Source organism: Ambystoma mexicanum, chromosome 13 (assembly GCF_040938575.1).
Source record: "Ambystoma mexicanum isolate Mex_15411 chromosome 13, UKY_AmexF1_1, whole genome shotgun sequence".
Taxonomy (NCBI): Eukaryota; Metazoa; Chordata; class Amphibia; order Caudata; family Ambystomatidae; genus Ambystoma; species Ambystoma mexicanum.
In genome coordinates, this window is record NC_090938.1 from 34,306,103 (window position 1) to 34,326,317 (window position 20,215).

At 47.8% G+C, this 20,215-nt stretch overlaps 1 protein-coding gene across 1 annotated transcript; it reads right to left on the bottom strand.

Moving 5' to 3' along the window:
• Window positions 1-10,931: 10,931 nt before the first annotated feature.
• Window positions 10,932-20,135, bottom strand: SNRPE (small nuclear ribonucleoprotein polypeptide E). The gene is made up of 5 exons (XM_069633104.1): window positions 19,706-20,135; window positions 17,891-17,917; window positions 17,560-17,622; window positions 11,588-11,666; window positions 10,932-11,223 (listed from the first exon to the last, which is right to left on the bottom strand). The coding sequence occupies exons 1-5, from the start codon at window positions 19,757-19,759 to the stop codon at window positions 11,168-11,170; spliced, it is 279 nt and encodes a 92-aa protein (XP_069489205.1). The 5' UTR covers window positions 19,760-20,135; the 3' UTR covers window positions 10,932-11,167.
• Between the last annotated feature and the right edge of the window lie 80 nt (window positions 20,136-20,215).

Here is a 20,215-nt window from a genome sequence, read left to right on the forward strand (position 1 = left end):
ACAAGTGCTTCAAGAAAACAGTCATCTGGCCACAGCCAGTATTTAAAAGCATGTAGAGACAGTTAACATATTAGGGTTATCAGGCAAATAAAAGCATAAGCAAACATTCCTATGAGGTGAAAGTAGGCGGGCGGGATTGAAATTAAGTGCAATTTACTGAAGAGGTGTGCAGGCTACAGAGATGAAAGTTCACGTCATGCAAGTGATCGTGGTAAAAGGGAGATGGAAGGAGGGAAAGGAGGATTGTGGGGAAAGGGTTAACCAAGGTGAAAGCAGGGGACTAAAGGTGGAGGTCAAAGCACTTTAAAGTTTGAAACTGGAGCGTACGGATGAAGGAGAGGGTGGGGTGAAGTGCTTGGTGTATGAAGGTTGCATTAAGTTTGTGATTGGAGGATGACCGTGTATTTGGGCAGTCTTATGAAGGTGACGAATTTGGGTGAAACAGGTTGCAACACTGGGAACCACAAACATGTGGTCTTACCTAATAGATAATTTAGTGGACTGTATAACAAGGCTTTGCTGAAAGCCAAGTTGACCACGTTGATCTTTCTTTGACCTACATCATGGGTCTGCATCCTTTAGCTCTCCCATCACCACTTGCCATCCAAGCCAATGGTGATGGCGTCCAAGTCAAACAGCTGGGGAGCCACATGCTCCAGACCCCTGATCTTTAAGGAAAGGCCAAAAATGCTGTATGGCCAAATGCAGCTCTGAAGCAGTGGACTTTGACCGTTGATGTTGGATACATGCAACTTATTGAATAGATGCAACCAGTTCAAGCAAAAAAGAAATGCCAAAAATGCAGGAGAGGCTCTACCGAGGATAAAGCTAAATAACCTGCTCTATGCGACTGCACTTAAATGAGGGACAATGGCCACTGAGCAAGCACCATTAACTCCAAAGACATGTTCGGGCGTATTTGTGCTCACATTTTTAGCTCACGGGTGCAAACTTCTGACCCTCCACTGAACTGCTTGCCCATTGAGCCACCCGATGCAGCAGCGTGTATCCTCACTGAGCCCGTCACAGTCTATCAACCACAAACCGCTGGCAGTCTGCTTCTAACTGCACATCATTTTGACAAGCGCCACTCCAAACCACTGCAACGTCATTCACCAGCCCTTCTCAGAGGCTACAACCAGACTACCTCAGACATTCTGGTGAGTACCCCAGCCTCCAATGTCAAAAGCCACAGAGCTACTGCAGTTGTACCCGCTCAACGCCTTCACAGCCACTGTACCCAAACTGATCTTGACCCGCCCACACCATTGCTCAAAGCTGAGCCTCTACACCAAAGAACCAAAACAAGGTACTATTGACCAATAACTGCTTCTTGGTTCATTTGGGCCCTAGATACTGGTTAGGTCACTTTTCCACCTTTGTTCAGCAAAAGACTATTGTTTTTGTGGTTAATATTTTGCTTAGCGCCCCTGTATTCATATTCTAGTGCTACATTCTTCTGCTTCATCTTCTGTTATGTTACTTGGCATTTATATAGCATTCTATTATCATTGGTATCTCAAAGCACTGGTAGGTTGAACGCCCTCGGGAACCATAGTTCAGTTCAGTAGAGGTTATCATAGGGTGCAAAAGTTATGTGTGCAGCTGATGTAATAGCTGGATGGTAGCTACATCCTAGCGTTAGGTGTGGTGTTCAAGATATTAGTTGGAATGTGTGCAGTCTGGTGGGTGGACATCCAGACTGGGTTTGGCTGCGTTAGGCCTGAAGGACGGTTATGTGAGCAACTACACCGGAATGCCACGGGATAGCTGCATTTTATTAGGGTGGTGAGGTGTTCATGAGGTCGTGTTCGTATGTGAACAGTTAGGCCGAATTTATCAAGGGCATGTGCTCTAGTTGTGTGATGGTGTAGAGAGTAGGCAGTGATGATAAAATAGGTTCCTCTTTAAAGCGCCCGAGACCAGGTACATGTACAGGATAGCCGGAACACATTGACACGGATACACCGTGACAGTGGGCAGGGTTTACAGTGACAAGCTGGGGCATACAGAGGTATAGTAACAGCATGGGGGACAAGAACGCGGGGGCATAGTAACATACATGGGCACACATGACAAGAGGGTTGGGTAGTACATTGGGATAAATAGCGACAGTAATGGGCTGGCAGGGAGCACAGCGACAGTGACAGAGGGGGGTGGGTTTACAGCAAATAGGAGAACACATAGGGATATACGACAGCCGCATGGGAACAAGAAAGCCGGTTACACAGACACGAGCACTGTGGGCACACAGGAACTAGAGGGTAGGGTAATTCCATTCCATCCAATCAATGCATCCATCCCTACCTTTTCTTCATCCATCAATCTATTCCGTCGATGCATCAATCCGTTTTCCATTTCTTCTGTTTGTCTCTTCAATCATTCGTTCCATGTATCCCTTCCGTAAGTGCATCCATCCATTACTTCCATTTCTTCATCCATTCATTGTATCCGATGCCCATTCCATCCATCAATTCCATATACATATTCCACATGCGTCCATCCACTCCGTTCAATCCATCCCATCCATTATATACATTTCAACCATTCTATCCATCTTATACAGTTCGTTTATTCTATCCATTCCATCAATTCCATCCATTGCAATCATCCACTCCATTCCATCAGCCATCCTATCAATTTCATTCATTGTCCATTTCATTCTGCATACATCCATGCCATACATTCCATCCACTCCGCATCTATTTCCTCTATCCATTGCATCTATCTATTCCCTCCATTACATCTGTCCATGACATCTATTCCGTCAATTCCATCCATAGTATGTACACACCTTCCACTCATTTCACATGCATTAATTTGCTCCACATGCGTCCGTGCTTTCCATCAGGTCCATTCCATTTATGTACCTTGCATCGATTTCATCCATCCTATCCACCCCTTTCATCCCATCTATCCATCTTATCCACGCCATCGATCCATTCCATCCAATCGGTAGGATCTATGGTTCAGTGTTCATATGCAGTTGTCTAAATTCCAATCAGTGGGCATATTCATTGAAGACAAGGTTGTGTAGTTTGTCTTTGGGATGTTGCGAGTTCAGATGCATCATTAATGTTTTTCAGTGTTATGGAAAGAGCCATGTTTTTAGTAATTTGTGGAATGGCATAGTCTTGGGTGTGAGGGATGTGTGGTGGACGTGAGTTCCAGAGTCAGGGCCAATGCTGAGAAAGAGGATCCCCCTCCAATCCTGACTGAGTTGGTGGTTGGGATCACTAAAAGGAGGGCAGAGCTTGATATTAGGGTGCAGGGAGAGGGGTAAGGTTTTATCTTAACTAGCAGAAATAGTGGGCCGGTCTTGTGCACTGATGCACAGGGTCTTCAAAGTGGCCCTTCGACCAACTGGGAGCCAGTGGATGTTAGGGGTGTCACATTATTCGTTTTATGACGATATAACCTTCTTGCCAAATGGTATATCATGGTTATCGCGGTATAGCAGGTTGAGTGAACTAATCTTAAATATTTTCTAAAATGTCATAAATCAAACACAAAACCAGGCACCAAGGGCCAGAATTGGGCTTTTCAACATACTTTTCACTGAAATGCCACTTCTTGCTTCCACCAAACACAAGTGTGGAGAGGAGGCGGCGTGAAGGAGCCCTTCTGCGACTGGCAAAGCAAACTGAATAGCTTTTCTTAAGTGGTCATTTAGGCTTTTAGCTCCCCCACTGGCTACTTGTGAAGATGAACATGTTGCCATCTTGATGACCTGCATGCCACAGATCAATGGAGGCTGATGGTAGTATACGCTTGTGCGCATAGACACTCTTTACGTTACAGCCTTTAGTTTACTTGCGGGCCAAAAGGTGATCAGTAATCACAGACATGTTACCCTTTGGTATGGCAGCAGGGAATAGCCACAGAGGAGTGAATTTTGCAGTGTGACTTATATGTAAATTCAATGATGGAACCAGGTAAATCCCCCCATTGTCATGTTTAGCAAACATTATAAATATATAAACTCCAAAGCTGCCATCCCAAAGTAAACCCTTTTCCTTCTTGGCACTGTATTTATTCTTCCTATTGGTAACAAATTGATTTTATGTCAGGCACGTGTGGTTTATGGAATGGCATTAAAAACTGCTCCAACTGAAACTACTTGGCAGACGGCACATCCAACAGTGCAAGACCAAGACAGTGCAGCACTTGCTTACTGCAGCCTTTCCAAATCAGATTGAAAAGCACACTTAAGGTATAAACGGTATACCAGTATAAACAATGTGACAGTTATTGTTCAAATAAGTGGTTCACGGTATCTTTAACGGTATACCGTTACATCCCTAGTGGATGTATCTGAGAGCTGGAGAGGCATGGTATCTTGGACGAGCAGTAGTTTAGCAGCAGCGTTTTGCACTCTTAGAGTTTAATAACGTGGTTTGATGGGACTCCTAGGTATAGGGAGTTGGCACAGTCCAGTCTCAACATTACTATAAACACTAGTGGCATGTCTGTTTGGGAAGGAGCGGTAGGGAAAAATGCGCCCGAGAATTTTGAGATGGTAGTGACAACATTTAGATAGTGTTGACCTGTCGGGAGAGGGTTAGGTCAGAGTCCATAGTGCATCCACTGTTTTTTACTGCGCCGGTCGGGGGATGGCCCATGGAAGGGTGCCGTGGACGAAGTAGAAGTTCAGTGTTGACACATGATTTCGGTTTTGGTGGGGGTTAAGAGGTGGTTTACAGTCATCCAACGATCGATATCTAGGAGGCAGGCTGCAAGGTTGGGCTGGAAGTTGGGTTCCGAGTTGTGGATCTTCAGGATAATTTGGGCATCATCGGCGTAGTTGTAGCATAAGATTGTGAGGGTGGACATATAGAGATTAAAAAGGAGGGCAGATCAACATGCGCCTTGCAGTATTCCAGTATTAACTGAGCGAGCAGCTGAGACAAAAGGGGGGGAGAGGAGGGTCATTTGTTTCCCGTTGAGGAAGGAGGCGATCATTTAAGCGTGGTTCCTCGGATTCCAAGGTAGTGGAGACGGGGCGGATTGAGTGGTTAATCGTGTCAAAGTCTGCAGACCGGTTGAGGAGAATTAATGCAGCCCATCCTGTAGTGTCTGCAGTGATCTTAAGATTGTCCCAAATTGATGCCAGAGTGGTTTTGGTTGCGTGTCATGGTCTGAAGCCAGATTGGGCGAGGGTCAAGGAGGTTGTTGGATTCGACAAAGGCATTTAGTGGGAGTATGGAGTTGGTCGATGAGTTTTGCAAGGAATCTGGCGTTCGAGATAAGTCTATAGTTTTTGGGGTCAGTAATTATTTATTTTTTTTTAGAAGAGGCTTGAATGAGCAATTTTGAACACAGCTGGAAAGATTCCAGAGCTGAGGGAGTCATTTAGAATGGTTCATGTTCTCCCGCGCCATGTGGACGAGAATATTTCTTTGAGGACAGGCGGGGCAGGGGTCTGCTAGCAGCTAGACGTTTAAGAAATTCTTCTCTGGATATCAGTTCGAAGGAGTGAAAGGTGGGGAAAGGGGCAGTGGGTGGGGGTTGTTGGATTGGTCGGTAGTGGGGAGGCAGTTTGTTAAGGGAAGTAGTCCTGTCAAGGCAGTGGTGTAGAAGTTGGAGAGTCGCAGAGCGATTGTGAAGGGGCAGATTGGAAGAGGTGCAAGTGGATTTGGTGAATTCAGATATGATTATGTGGAGTTCTTTGCTGCAGTTATCACAATTGAGAATCGGATTGTTGTAGGCTTTTTTGGCTTTTCAAATTTCTGCCTTGTAGTTGCGAAAGTGGATCTACTGAGACACTTCTGCTCGCCATTTGCATTCCAGTGATTTTTGGTTTTTTGGCATTCCTCGGTTCAGGAGTAATGGTCTGATGCGAAGAGGGGCACGTGGGGTGAGAGGAATCAGTGAAACATTGAGCCATGAGTCGAAGGAGTTGTTGGTTAAGGATCTGTCTTGGGCTGTTGCAGGTAGTTTAAGGGCTTCTGCTAGGTCGGAAACGGTTTGTTCCAGCATTTGCAGCGAAGGGAGAGGGTTGGGGCGGCACAGGGGAGAGAATGGAAAAATGGATGAGAATGTGGTCAGACCAGATGAGTGGTATGGGGAGCTAGATGCAGGTGGTCATGGGAGCTGAAGATAGCATTTAGGGTGTGCCCTTTAGAGAGGGTTGGCCCGTTCATAAGAAGGGAGAGGTTGAGTGTATCAAGATTGTCGACTAGTGAAGGGTCATGGGGTTGGTGGGAATGTCCAACCAGATATTGAAGTCTCATAGGAGGGCCAGGGAGGGGTGGTTTACTTGAATGGTGGCTACAGAGTCACAGAGGTTGGTTGTGAAATGTCTGTCGTCACCAGGAGGTCTATACATGATTAGGAAGCTGTGGGAGAACGTTGTAGGTAGTGGGAGTTTAATAAGAAGGGCTTTGCATGAAGGAACACATGTTTGAGAATCAACGAGTGAGACAGAGAAGTGAGATTTGAAGAGGACTGCCACTCTGCCACCTCCTCCTCCTGAGGGTCTTTTGAGTAGGATGAGAGAGTAGCTTGGGGGGGGGAGCCTTTTGTGCAACAGAGGCAAAGTCATAGAGCCAGGTTTCAGTGATGAAGACTAGGTCCGATTTGTCAGAGGAGAGGAGGTCAAAGATGTGTCGTTTTTCACAACAGAGCAGGCATTAAAAAGGATGCACTTGACAGAGTGGGGTGTGGTCAAGGAAGTTGTTGGGGTGCGAGTAGGATGTGCATGTGGGGCACTCCAGGTCAATGAGGCAGGGAGAGGAGTGGTTGCGGGAGGTAGGGTGTCAGCAGGCTCAGAGTGATGGATGCTGGGAGTAAGTTGGCAGAGGCAGGGAAGAGTAGGCAGGCAGAGGACGATGTGAGAGGTGCAGAGGGGCGGGCGAGTGGATAGATGGTCAATGGGTGAGGGGTTTTTGGGGGGAATCTCGAGTAGGTCTCGAAGGATTGGGGAGTGCAGTGTGTGGGGAGAGAAGTTGAAAGAGAGGGGGGTGCAATGGGGATGGAGAGAGTGGGAGGCTGGGTAGAGGTAGAAGGGTGAGGAGTAGACAGTCGTGGAGGGGGACCAGGCTTGTTTTCTACTTTCCAAAGGTTTCGGTGCAGTAGGGGCGTGAGGGGGGTCAGGGAGGAGGTCAGAGGGTGACGGAAATGAAGCTACTGTTCTTGCGAGGATGAGACGTGCTGCTTTTAGAGAGGGGAAGGGATATGGTGGGGGTGGGATGTTGGCTGGTGTCGAGGTGGGGTTAAGGGGGGGTTGTGGACAGGAGGTTAGTTCTGTGATGGGTTAGGGACTCCGGTATGGGAGGGCGGATCACCGGATGGTGGCAGGGAGGGGTGGAAGAAAGTTTGAGCTGTTTGGGGCTCTCTGGCTTGGGAGTTTGTTATGGGGCAGGGTGTCAGGTCGACGGGCATTAGGGAATTTACAATGTTGGACAGAGGGGCAGTGGGGAGCAATGAGTTTGGGTGATAAGGGAGTGGGTTTCTGAGGGAGGTGGTTGGTGCGCCCGAGTGCGGCTCTGATTTTAGAGTTTGATAGAGAGGCAGTGTGTCGTGGCAAAATTGGGGGGGTTCTCAGAGGCAGGCTGGGGGGAGGTGGGGGAGCGATGAGTTTGGGAGGGGAAGGCGCTTCTGAGGCTGGCGTGCCAGGGTTCAGCTCTGGAATACCAAGTCGGATGTGGGGTGACAGAAGGGGATTGAGCGTGTGTCGTTATGCTGAAGTGAGGTGGGTGGGGGAATTCTACATATGTGCTCAGGGAAGGAATGAAGGGGGGCTTGAGAAGGTGGGTGCAAGAGTGCGGCTGGTGAAATGTGGGGACTGAGGACGGGTTCTAGGGATCTGGACGTGTGTGGAAGGTGGATACTTGCGAGACGAGGTCGCCATCTCGATGCGAGTTACGAGGTAGAGTTCAACACTAATCTTTCAATGCACCATCTGGATTTGAGTTAGGCTAAGAGGGTGGAATGCAACGCAATATCACTTGGGCACAATGTCTGGGTGTCACACAGTCTTATGGGTAGAATACAACTTGTAGACTTTCAGTGTATTATCTTGATGAGACAGTCTTAAGAGGTAGAATACAACTCATTTTTTCAGTGCATAATCTAGATGTGACTTAAGTAGACTTTCAGCATGTGAAAGTTTAATTGTACTATCGAAATCTGAGATGGGCTTAGAAGGTGGAACGCACATAGTATCACTTGGGCACAATGTCTAGATGCGACAGTCTTAGGAGGAATAGCGCAACACAGTAAACTTTCAGCGCACTGTCTAGACGTGCCAGTGTTAAGAGGCAGAATTCAACACAGTAAACTAAGTGTCCTACATACATTTGAGATATGTTAAGAGGGTAGAATGCAGCACAATATCACTTGGGCACAACTTCTAGATGTGACGCAGTCTTAAGGGTAGAATACAACTCAGACTTCAGTGCACAGTCTAGGTGCGACAGTCTTAAGAGGCAGATTACAACACAGTAAACTTTGGTAGGTAGAGAGCAGCACAGTGATTTTAGATGGTGTGCTATCTAGTAGTGGGAGTCGCCTGTGGGAGAGAGGCCTACACCCAACAGAGATTAATACAATCCTAACACAGCTAGAGTAGACAGTGTGGGAGCCGGAAGGCAGTGGACAATAATCAGTGTTTAACATTGGTTTACTAAGCGGCTGGGCTTTCAGGGTAGAAAATGCTCTACTCTCCACCTAGGCCACTCCTACTGTACTATTCCTATTAGCTGCTGGCTGGTCACTGGCTTCCCCGGCTGACACGATAAGGGCGCCACCGTTAGCCACAGGGGCTGCCCTAGGAGGGCACCAATCAGGGCCAGGAGGATGGGGAAAAACACGGAAGGGAAAGCGGGCCAGTGGGGAGGAAAGAAGGGTGCACAGGGGCCATGGGGCCAACAGAAACAGGAAATACAAGGTAGAGGCCAGGAAGGTCTCAGGGGCACGACACTCCGATATTGGAAATCTCAAAGTGCCATAGGGTGGCAGACCGATTTAAGTAAAAATGTTTGTATAGAACCTTGGACATTCTCTTTACACTGCACTGTATTACTCTGTTTGGGTCACTACTGGATCACATACATATCCCTCAAGAGAATATCATCCCTCAGGCCCACATTACCACAAAAGGCAAAGAAAGTATATCGCTTAACCGGGCCCGTTTTACCTTAATGGTTGTTTTGGCTCTTGGTTTGTAGAAGGGCAGGGCTGGGCAAGCATTTTCACCCCTGCTTATCCTTGTACTCCTGCAGAGAAGCCAAGTCATCATAGTATTGAATCCCCAGTCAGCGAATGGATATCAAACACTGCTGCCAAAATTCTTAGTTCAACATCAAATATTTCTTGCAATCAGGCACACCTGAAGCCCCTCTGCACACGGCACAGAAGGTTGTAATGTGAAAAGCAAACAGACAAAAGGATAGATCGGGCAGGGCAATGAGGTGGGTTTATGCACCCTGAAGCACAAGCTAAGCCATTACATAAGTTTCAAGTGAACAAAAGCCAAGGTGTTCACGCCCCACTCACTGTCTCAATACTTGGCCAGTTGGCAGAGTATCTGAAAATTTGATAGCAGTGCCAAGAACTTGGCTGTTTGATTGCAGTTCTAGGGACAAGGGTCAGTCAGGGCTAGTAGAATTCTGGACATGCGATGATTCACAGGTCAATGTGGGCATTACGTTTCAATTGGTCTTGTACAGTGCACTACTGCCACTTGTGTGGTTTCTTGGCACTCGGCAGATCTGGGAGGGGGTGGAAGGGTATTGTTGGGATGAGTGAGATAAGCGCAAGAGCTTAGATGGTCTGTTGGTAGCACCAGTTCAGAGAAATCGGCCATTTTTTTGTTTGGGTCGTTTGTCTCGTGGTAATGTGTAGCTCATACATAGTTGGTGAAGCTCCTAGCGTGTTTTGTTGCGTTAGAGGTGTCCCGTGTTTTAGGGTAAGAATATTTCAGCATGGTTAGTGGTTTTCTGAGCATACACGTATTCAAAACCTACTGTATTTCTTAGTGCGCCTGGATGAAAAGCATACATTGTCTCGAAAATGAGTACCAATTTAGATAGCAGTGTATGTAAATATGTCCTATGTAAAGCGCTATATAAAAAATGAAATGCATCCTTCAAGTGACTCCAGATTAAAGCATACAAGTACCATGCACAGTAAATGCTCATATAAGAGACCATTGCCTTTGGCCACACTTGCTATTGTATTGGGAGGCCGGGGTATGCTTTCTTCAGGCAGTTTCTATGCAAGTGCCCCAATCAGAACCGGTTAAAAAAGGCGTCCATTTCAAGATGGATTTACATTCGTACATATTTTGAGACGGCAATTCACATGCATTGCTGCTTCTCTTAGAAAACAGTTGTGTCCCAATAGGTTAGCAAAGAAGTCCCACCGCTTAAGGAAGCAAACATAGGCGATATTACGGAAAATTCATTCCACGGGCAAGACACAAAAGTAGAAAAATTGAGTCTGTATGTGAGACGCATCAAGTAAAAACTTAGCACGTCTTTAGCCCCATGGGTATTTTTTTAAGGGGAATGGTAACAAAAAGTCAAACATTTTACCACCGACAATGCAGAGTGTCCACACCTAGGGTGTAGAAACCAAGTTAGATTCTCCATATTAACCTCCTATCTTCCGGTCAGCTGGCAATTCATGATAGAACATACAATTTAAAATGTGTACGGTGCATCTGCGCTATGAGTGCAAACTCATACAACCGAAGGGGAAAAGAATGGCTTTGCTCCCAACCGCAGAGCAGAACTTTGGACAAACGCACGCACATGGCATCAAACTCTGCGTCTTGTGCACTACATACAGTATTGCTCCCAGCCCCACGACAGCCATACCTGCAACATCGCAAGGGTGAAAATAACAGCTCAAATAAATATGTGCCCGATCGCGAACGCAGTGATCCTTCCGAGCCCGCTACAGGGGCCGTGAGAAATGACAAGAACTTTAACACAAACCGGTTTATTTATCAAAATAAGTTCAAAACGAAACACAAGTTACCATTGCTACAGGTTAACATTTCCAATCACGAAAGAATCCTCACAAGGGGCAGCATCCTTGCCCAACCCCGTCAATTCACGTGCTTTGTTGGTCACAAAAGCCTCTTCCGGGGCACTTGAGTCTTCAATGGCATAGTTCAATGCCACCATTTAAAAAAACGAGAGTTCGTGGCTGGCAATGCCTAGACTGTGACACTCTGCAGCAAAGTGATGTTGTCCCCCTTTAACATGATACGGCCTGTGAAAGACAAAGAACGAGGTTAAACACTTCAGACACTCCCCCATAACATAACCCCAGAGCTTGCTCTGCATTGTCAGCCACACATGCTAGATGTTGCGTCTTCACACATCATAGTAGACCTGACATATCACATCTGATTCTGACCCTTGTCACATCTAGAACTAGGCGCCACACACGAACTAGTCCATCACTGCCTGTACACGAGAGCAGGCATTTGCCGTGACAACATAATATGACATAGCAATCATAATGAACACCAACTTTGTTCATTGGACCAAAGCAAGCGCATTATCTCAAGTGAGCCAACAGGCCATTATTTACACAAAGCACCAACGCCGCCACCAGAGGGCTATGGACTCACCCAACTGTTTCCTGGTCTTAGTCTTCAGGTGGACTTCTTGTGCGTCATCCAGCACCAAGTTCATGTATTCATCGAATCCCTGAGAGACAAGAATTTGAAAAAATGCGCTCTTAACAGGCCCAGACCGCGAGTTCAGAAGAAATGTGTGGAATACAGAACACACTGGCAACAGTCCCCTTTGAAAAACTGGACATGCCCCTGCATCAAGCGATGGACTCGCGCGCCGAACTTCACGCCAGAAGTGTCAGCACTGAACCAAGACAACCCACATATTAAAGCAGACAGAGGCTGGCTCTGGAGCCGCCCCCGGGTGCACTTCTGCGTCACTGTCACAGAAGGAAAAACCTGGATAAGTACAGGGTTCAGAACTGGTGGGAGATGGCGCCTGGTCCTAGCCCACGAAGAGCTTCCTTAGCCTGGCAACCAGTGTCCTACAAACATACCTATGGGGCATTAACTATTTGGGGATGAGAATCATTTGAGACAGCTAGAAGAGATTTAAAGCATTGTAACGCACTAAAGTAAGCATTTCATGTCTAGATTTGCAGCATGAACACCCACCCAACAGAAAATAAAACCACTGCCATGCATTCGGTGTGGATCACACGAGATTTCAATTTTGGTCACAGAACATCGTTAGACATACGGCAGCAAGAAACCAGCGTTGAACCATCAGCCAGTGACATTAGAGAAATATAAATTTTCCTTGTGGGATCGCTAACAAATTGCGTGCGCTCTTTTCCACTCTCAAATTTCAAAAAATAATGAAAACTAATGTAAATACGGGGGGGTCGGCAGCAAGTGATAATACTCCCTCAAACTTCCCACAAAGTTTGTACAAAGTAAACAAAGAAATCAGAGTTCGGGAGGATATCTCGCGCTCACACCAACTGAATAGATACAAAAGTTCCTCAAGTTACATAACATTTGTTAGTTTAATTTGATTTTCAAAGTGAAGAACAGGCTGTTCTTCACTTTGAAAATCAAATTAAACTAACAAATGTTATGTAACTTGAGGAACTTTTGTATCTATTCAGTTGGTGTGAGCGCGAGATATCCTCCCGAACTCTGATTTCTTTGTTTAGCCAGTGACATTACACAACATGCACGTCCCCGATTTCACTTTGCTGGGCGGACTTACTCCTTGATGGATACAAAGCTACCTCTAGAGTCGGCAACCATAGTGGATGCCGTGCAAAATTAATAGCTAGTAGCTACCGATGCAGAAATAACCCCCTCAACCCCACCCAAATTAACCAGATCACTGCTCTGCCTAATAAGTTATCCCTAAACTACCATTTCAGCAGTCTTTAACTCAAGACTGGTGCTGACCTAGCTAACATCCACCAATAAACCCTCTCCACAGTGACTTCAACATACACATTGACTCCTCAATTATGACCCTCTGCTATGACCTCTGCACCTCGCTCCATTCTCCCCTTTGGTTCTAGTCACTTGGTTGGACACCCTCTCGATGAAATCATCCACACTGATCTCTTGCTCTCACCCACTCCTGATCAAACCATTCCCTCCTCTCACCTGGACCCTCTCTGCCACCTGACAGCACCTTCCCCAGCCCTGCCAGCCATGTTCACGAACATCAATCCGATGAAACAAGTGTCAGCAGCTGCCTTTGCATCTACCTTCACCCACCCTTTCCCACTGCAGACTACCTCGGACTCCACAACATCCATCTTGCCATCACATGCTCTCCCCAGTCACGAGGATCCACCTGAACCATGCCCCCAAGCATATCAGGTACAAGACTGAACTTGCAGCCCTGAAACACAAGTGCAGGGCTGAGAAACGAAGTGGCAAACCTCAGGCTCAGCCTCTGACAAACTGCCCTGTCACCTTCTCCAAAGGCAATACTTTTCCCCATTCGCTCCAAGAAAAAGAGCCACACCAAGGCTTGCGTCTCTCGTGCACCTGGTCACCACTGTCCTTCCAGAACCATTAAGGACAATACTGGATCTTGCACCAGCACTTGCCGATTTCTGCAATCACTTCTTTTGCTACTCTCTTTCCCCTCTTGGGAGCCCCCCCCTTGAAGAAGAAAAAACTACAGACCCATCATGTCCAGCTAACTACCGCCCCATCACCATCACCCCCTTCCTTGGGAAACTTGGAGAAGCTAACCCCCCCCCCCCACCCCAACCTGATCCAGCACACTGAGCCGATTGAGGCACAGAAACTGCTCTTCTCAACACCTGTGAAAACTGCTCACATCCACCCCTGTTCTCATTCTACTTGATCTCTCCCCTACGTTCAACAGTCAACCATCCCATCCTCAAAACAGATGCACCAGGTATCGAGCAGCCGGCATTGGCCTGGCTGACCTTCATCAATGACTGAGGATTGAGTTCAAAACCCTCTGCATGGTCCAAAAGGCCTTCTGGGGCCTCAATACCTTCAACTCTCCCTAAATATCCAATTTCTCGAGTTCTTAGCTCATCCGCCTCCAACTCCCTCAGGGTCAGTCGCTTCCTAAAGCAATGAGCTGGTGGCAATTCTTTCTTCGGCTAGGGCCTCCCTCTGGAACAGCGTCCGTAAAACTTGAAAAGAATCATCCCCGGTTCCGGAAGCACCCCAAAACCTCTCCCTTTGCTTCAGCCTTTTCCCCCTCCTCTTCCCTGCTGAATTCCAGACTGAATATGAAATTGCACTGGATACATCTGATATCGGGCCCAGGTCCCCTCCCCCGCCAGTCACACTCCTGCACTGCCTTCCGGGCAACCCACGCACCTGGGGACTGTCTTCTGTATCCCTTCAGTCCCACTTCCAGCACTTGACACCCAACGTCAGCACTTACCCTTGGACTTTGCCATCAGCTGGTCGTACCTTTACCTTTTGTTATTTATTCTACTATCCCATGTACTGCACAGCCCCCCCCGGTCCCTCACACGTGATATGGCATTTGTAACGCGCCTATACACAAGTGTTTCAAATGTGATCTGAATGACACCTGGCCTAGTAGGATTGTTGTCTTTGTCTTCCCACTGTTCCCCCTCCCTTGCCCCATCGCACTTTTAAACACTTGTCTATAGGTGCAGTATAAATGTCATACCGGCCCTCGCAGGTTATCCTGGGCTCTTCTCTCCCTCCACCTCCACCTGTAGCGTCCCCCAGGGCTCCAACTTTTCTCCACGGCTCTTTAATATGCAACTTGTTCAGTTTGCGTGCTAAATTTCCACCTTCTCCCCTTACTTTGTGTTATGCAGATGACAAGATCCTCTCCTTACCCCCCTATATCATTCCCGACTGCCCATCTGCCATCCAGCCCTGGTGTGCCTCCAATGATCTCTGCCTCAATTCCAGCAAGAGAAACTTCCCATTGGGACTCCTGCTCTCTTTCTTCCTCTCACTCTGGCCACCCCAGGACCCCCCCCCTCCTCTGAAGCCAAAACCATGCAGACATTTGACCCCCCCCCTCTTCCCTCCCTCACACCCAGGACCTTGCCAAGACGGCCCATTTTCAAATCCACCTCCTCAAAGAAATCTTTCCTTTACTCAATTCCCCCCAGAAGCTCAGAGTATCTAGAGCCCCATTACTCCCCAGGCTAGAATACTGAAATAGCCTCTCCCTTAATCTACCCTATTCCTCTCTACAACCCCTCCAGGTAATCCAGAATAGGGCTGCAAGACAGCCTTCGCCTCAAGCCCAGGGGCTGCATCTCTACAACCCTAGAATCTCTCCACTGGCTCCTGCAAGGATGTGAAATACCATAATGTCAAAGCACCCAGAGGAGGAGGGCAACAATACAAAACGCATTTAATAAGAAAAGTAGAGAAACGGATGAAAGGACGAACCCACTATGCCATGTGAGAATTCAGAAGGTGCATATGCATCACCCATAAGGCTGTATGGAGCCGGGCACCATGCCATCTACAACTGGCTCGCACTAAACGCTCCTTCCCGCTTAAGTACGTTTCTCCAGGGCCAACTCCTGGCTTGTCAGGCGATGGCTAAACAGCAAGCTGGTAGCCGATCTGTGTCCTCAGCTGGCTTCCTCCCATGGAACAGCCCGACCCCTTGCCCCGAGACGGCTCAAAATTCCTGACACAAGTATACTTTACAGTGTCTCAACCACAGTAACGTTTCCCTTGGTCCCCTCCCCTTCACCCACTACTGCAATAAAGAAGCAGGAGCATGGCTGCCTGAAGGGTCCTGCAGTCAGCCACGAGTGCATTATGTCAAAAGGTACCATCTGCTTATTACTGTAGTCTAGTTTAAGGCCCACATGTGTCATTATTGGCCTGTTCGAATTCCGCTGTGTACAATTTCAGCCAACAATGTCACTCGATGTGCAGTGTTGACTCCACATGCCATAAGGGTGTAATTTATTGGGATGCATTATGAAATTCAACCCCGTTTTTTGGTGTCGTTTGCCGCATGAGCGTATGTGCTTCAAAAAACACCAACCACAACCCTCAAACGCATATATAATTCGGCCCCAAGATACCTTGCAGCCAAATCACCAAAACCCCTGACACCACTCACGAATCGCCTCAGGAGAGCAGCTTTCCGGCAAACATCACCAACAAGTGGAACGCGCTACCACCAGCCTTGAGAGTGAACACTCCCACGCGGGACATACGCAAGTAGCTCAAAACATTTTTCCTAAGAGCCAGACGCTTCCCTTTTCACCCATGTTTTGCCATAACGCTACAGTGTAACATGGCAAGCCAACCAATGTCAGTAATCAGCGCCTTGATGCCCGAGGGCTTAGAGCGCTATGCAAAAATAAAATGAACTTGCTTCAAATTCTGGAAGCTCCACGCGACTTACCTCCCCCCTCCCCTTCCTTCCCGCTTATGCAAAACCCCACTCGCTGAGATGGGTGACCGGGATCTTGGGCCATGGCCTCCCACACATACCTGCCTAACCTCTGGAATTTTTCCGGAGACTCCGGAATTTTAAGCATTTCTCCCGAAAAGTAAATTGAATCTCAGGAATTTTGACATTCTTTCCCGGGCCGTCATATTCTCCACCCGATTGGCCGCCGCTGGTAGCCAATTGGATGGAGAAGTGGGCGGGACCCGGAAACGGCGCAAAATGTTCGTGCCCACTGCCTGCACCACTATGAGGCCGCCGTTGGCGGCCAGCATTCATTCACCTTTCTCCCTCAATGCGACCCTGACTGCCGTAATACTGCTTTCAATCCAATGACGGATTGAAAGCAGTATGTTGGCGGCGGATCCCCCTCCATTTTGCTTACTATAGCACTGAACAAATGATTTTCAATGCTATAGTAAGCAAACTGAAGGGTACAACGACCGAGTTTAACTTTTGACGGGTGGGTGGGGCGTGTGGGCAGAGCCGTGTGCAAATGGGCTGAGACTTGTGTGGCTGTGGGCGGGACATACATCGTGAATTTTGATTTGAGGATGTAGGCAGGTATTCTCCCACACCCGCCTAAACCCTTTGCTCGTATGACCGCCTCTTCCATTGTCATTTCATTCCCATGTTGCCACGTGGGCGCTTTGAAACCATTTACTTGATGTACAAATGCACTACACATGCATTCACACACGTGGCAAGAGTCAATTGGAAATAACCAGTGCAAAATCTGTACCCAGCTTAAAACCAATTAGAACAAAGCAGTCAATTCAACACCCAAAATGTCATTTTTCAAACTGATAGTTTCATTTAATCTCCCTGTAACTCAAAGTCAGCACAGAAATGTATGCTGAATATAGCAAGTTATAACTTGCGGGGGTTATTGACTTGGTACATGAATACACAATTCAAAGCTTATGCAGAAACTACACGTTTGCTTCACTATTTGGAGATATTTATTTTCCAGTGGGCCTGGCTTATTACTCCAGGATTACTTTTTCCTATTCAGGGGTTATTTGGCACATGGCCAAGAAAGTGCTTCTTACTGAGAATGTTGACACTGCTTGCATGAGATATATCTATATACAGATTTAGATTAAACATATTGCACGCCCGTGCGAGTGTAACTTACAATGATGCAGCCCTCTATCCGCATGTTCACCTGCTCGTACAACCACACCTGGATTTTAGACCTCTGGGAAAAAAAAGTGCAGGGAATTAAAAAAAGCAGCCAAGAAACCAACATCACGCTAAAGCAATTAGGCCCACTGTTTAACAACGCATCATGTTGATTAACACGTGCAAATGGAGGTGCACTTTACAAACGTCGAAGGGTGGTTTTGACAGTCTGTTCAAACGAGCACCATCCAATTTGAAATGGTTCACACCAAACAGATTTGGTCCCTCCATCAGACGTAGAATGTGGAGAGCTGAGTACAAGACACTGCATGAAGCATACTTACGTTTTGCAAGTATCGAAAGATCAGATTCTGTTATATATCTGTTAAGGAAAGCAAACTAAGGCACGGTGGAAATCATGGAATCATAAAGAACAGTCCATACCACACACCTTCACCTGGGTTACACATGTCAGAAACTGTAGCCAAGCTCTCCCCAGAATACAGCGGCTGCTTTCTGCAACCTTGTTTTGTCTCTTCAGGTCTTACCCAAATAAATCCTGCATATCCACTTGTGAATGAACTACAATGCAGCATCAAAACACTACGACACCTAGTTACCCACGACCCCCAATCTCACCATAAGGATCACTTAACGACCCTGCCCCCACAATGACCTGCAACACTACCTTCCACATGCTATGTTTGCAGTCTTCACCAACCCATATACTTCATCCCTCCTCCCCAATGTTAGGGCAACTCATGCAATGATTAGTAGTCATATTAGGGCATGGGTGTGAAGCAACGGGTTCCATATTTCGATTAGAATTTCTATGATTCATTGCCACAGATTAGGCTGGCAGTAGCAGCACAAGATGCAAATGCGTGCCAAGGATCCATTTAGTGCCTGCTCTTTGCCTCGAAGAGCCTTCTTGGCTTAAAAGCAAACATCTACCAGGAGCTACTTTTGGCTCCCCACGCCAACTGATGTTGAGCAAACACGCAAGTTTAACTCTGGGCGTTTGGGACTACCCATTCAACATTTAAAGCATAAAGGACAAAATTATATGGTCGAATCTGATGCAGAACTTCTGCCAAATGTACTAGCTCCCCTCCCCCCGACTAAATGCTGGATGCCCAGGAGCTAAGTGTAGCTCCTGCTAATCAAAGGATTATTTCAGCCCCTATGAAATGCACCATTTTACAGAAAGCACAGGCTGCCCAAGTGCTAATATTTGGCAAACACCACCACAAACTCTGCAACAGCCAACCAAACCAAACAGCTACAAAATGAAGGTTCATACGAACAAGCCATCACAAACACCGAAACACCATCCAACCTATACCGACTACACAAACCGAGGACAGGGCAACTGGTTTTCCTGAACTGAAACTACCAACAGCACATCAGGGTCCGAAGTGGAGATTCAATGAGCAGATATTAAAACCAGCTCCCGGGTGTCGGGCTTCACGCTGTAGGCAGGAGCTAGCAGGATAACCAGGAGCTTCCAGGGATGCTCTTCTAACTTTAAGTATGATCCATTGTTTTTAGTGGATCAGATGTGTTCTAGTACTTTAAACATTCTCAAATAAGTCACATTTACATGTTTGGGAGGCACCAGCTGGGCCAAGGAGCCAAAAGCTTCTTAAACCTGCTGGTTTCAAGCTAACCAGGCTCCCCTTGGATAAAGCCAGGAGCTAAATATCATCCAGCTCCCCTCTATTGTGAGCCCTGCACATCCAATGTCTCCAGCAGTCTCCCTCCCACCAATAAAATCCCCCTGTCCCCCCATGAGCCCCGCTTCCTTCTTGTAGACCAGGGAAATGGCAGAGAAGCCCCTGTTCCATACAGGCATCCCCTCGTACAACAGTCACAACCGCCGCCACCACCACCACCCCCCATCCCAGGCACAACGTACGTTATTCCTCAACAACCCTGCACAGAGGCCGGGAACATCCATCCCCGTGCAGCAAGCAGCCTTGTACCTCTCCAACTTCCCAGACTTCAAAGCACTCCCCGAAGCGAGGCGATAACCTGCCCGCGGCCTCCTCTCACTCCTGCCCCTTTACCCCCTTTGTGTCCTAGTACGACCCTGCCCCTTCTCCCCCCGCGACCCCTCTCCTCTGGCTGCGCGGCGGCGGCCGCCGGTGAAAGGATACGATGGGCTGCACCATCACTTTCTGCACCTTCGGGCCCTGCCCCCGGTACGCCATGGCCGCGGCTTCTGGAAGGGTGAGAAAAGGGCCGGAAAGAGCGCGCGCTCGGCAACGGAACAGCTAGCGTGAGGAGATGGCGAGCGGAAGCGGAAGTGACGCGCACCGGAAAACACACACACAACGCGCGCCACGGACAGTGAAGAGGGACGAACGGGGGAACCAGAGACACTGAGGAAAGACTACCAGTGATGCGCTGCAAACAGAGAACCGGGGCCGCACTGACGCGTAGGAAAGGCTGCACTCCCCGGTAAGGTGGGTGGCCCTCTTATGTTTATGCCGCGGAGGTAGGACGTGATTCCAATTCGGGCACATAGAACCGGCTCCGTGTCATACGCCCCGTAGTTATCGTTGTACCTCTTTTATATCTATTCTCCAGGATGGGCAGGGTGAGTCTCTTTTCTGTGTCGCCGGCGCACGGCCCGCAGCTCTCACTTGAAGGCCTTGCGTGTGACG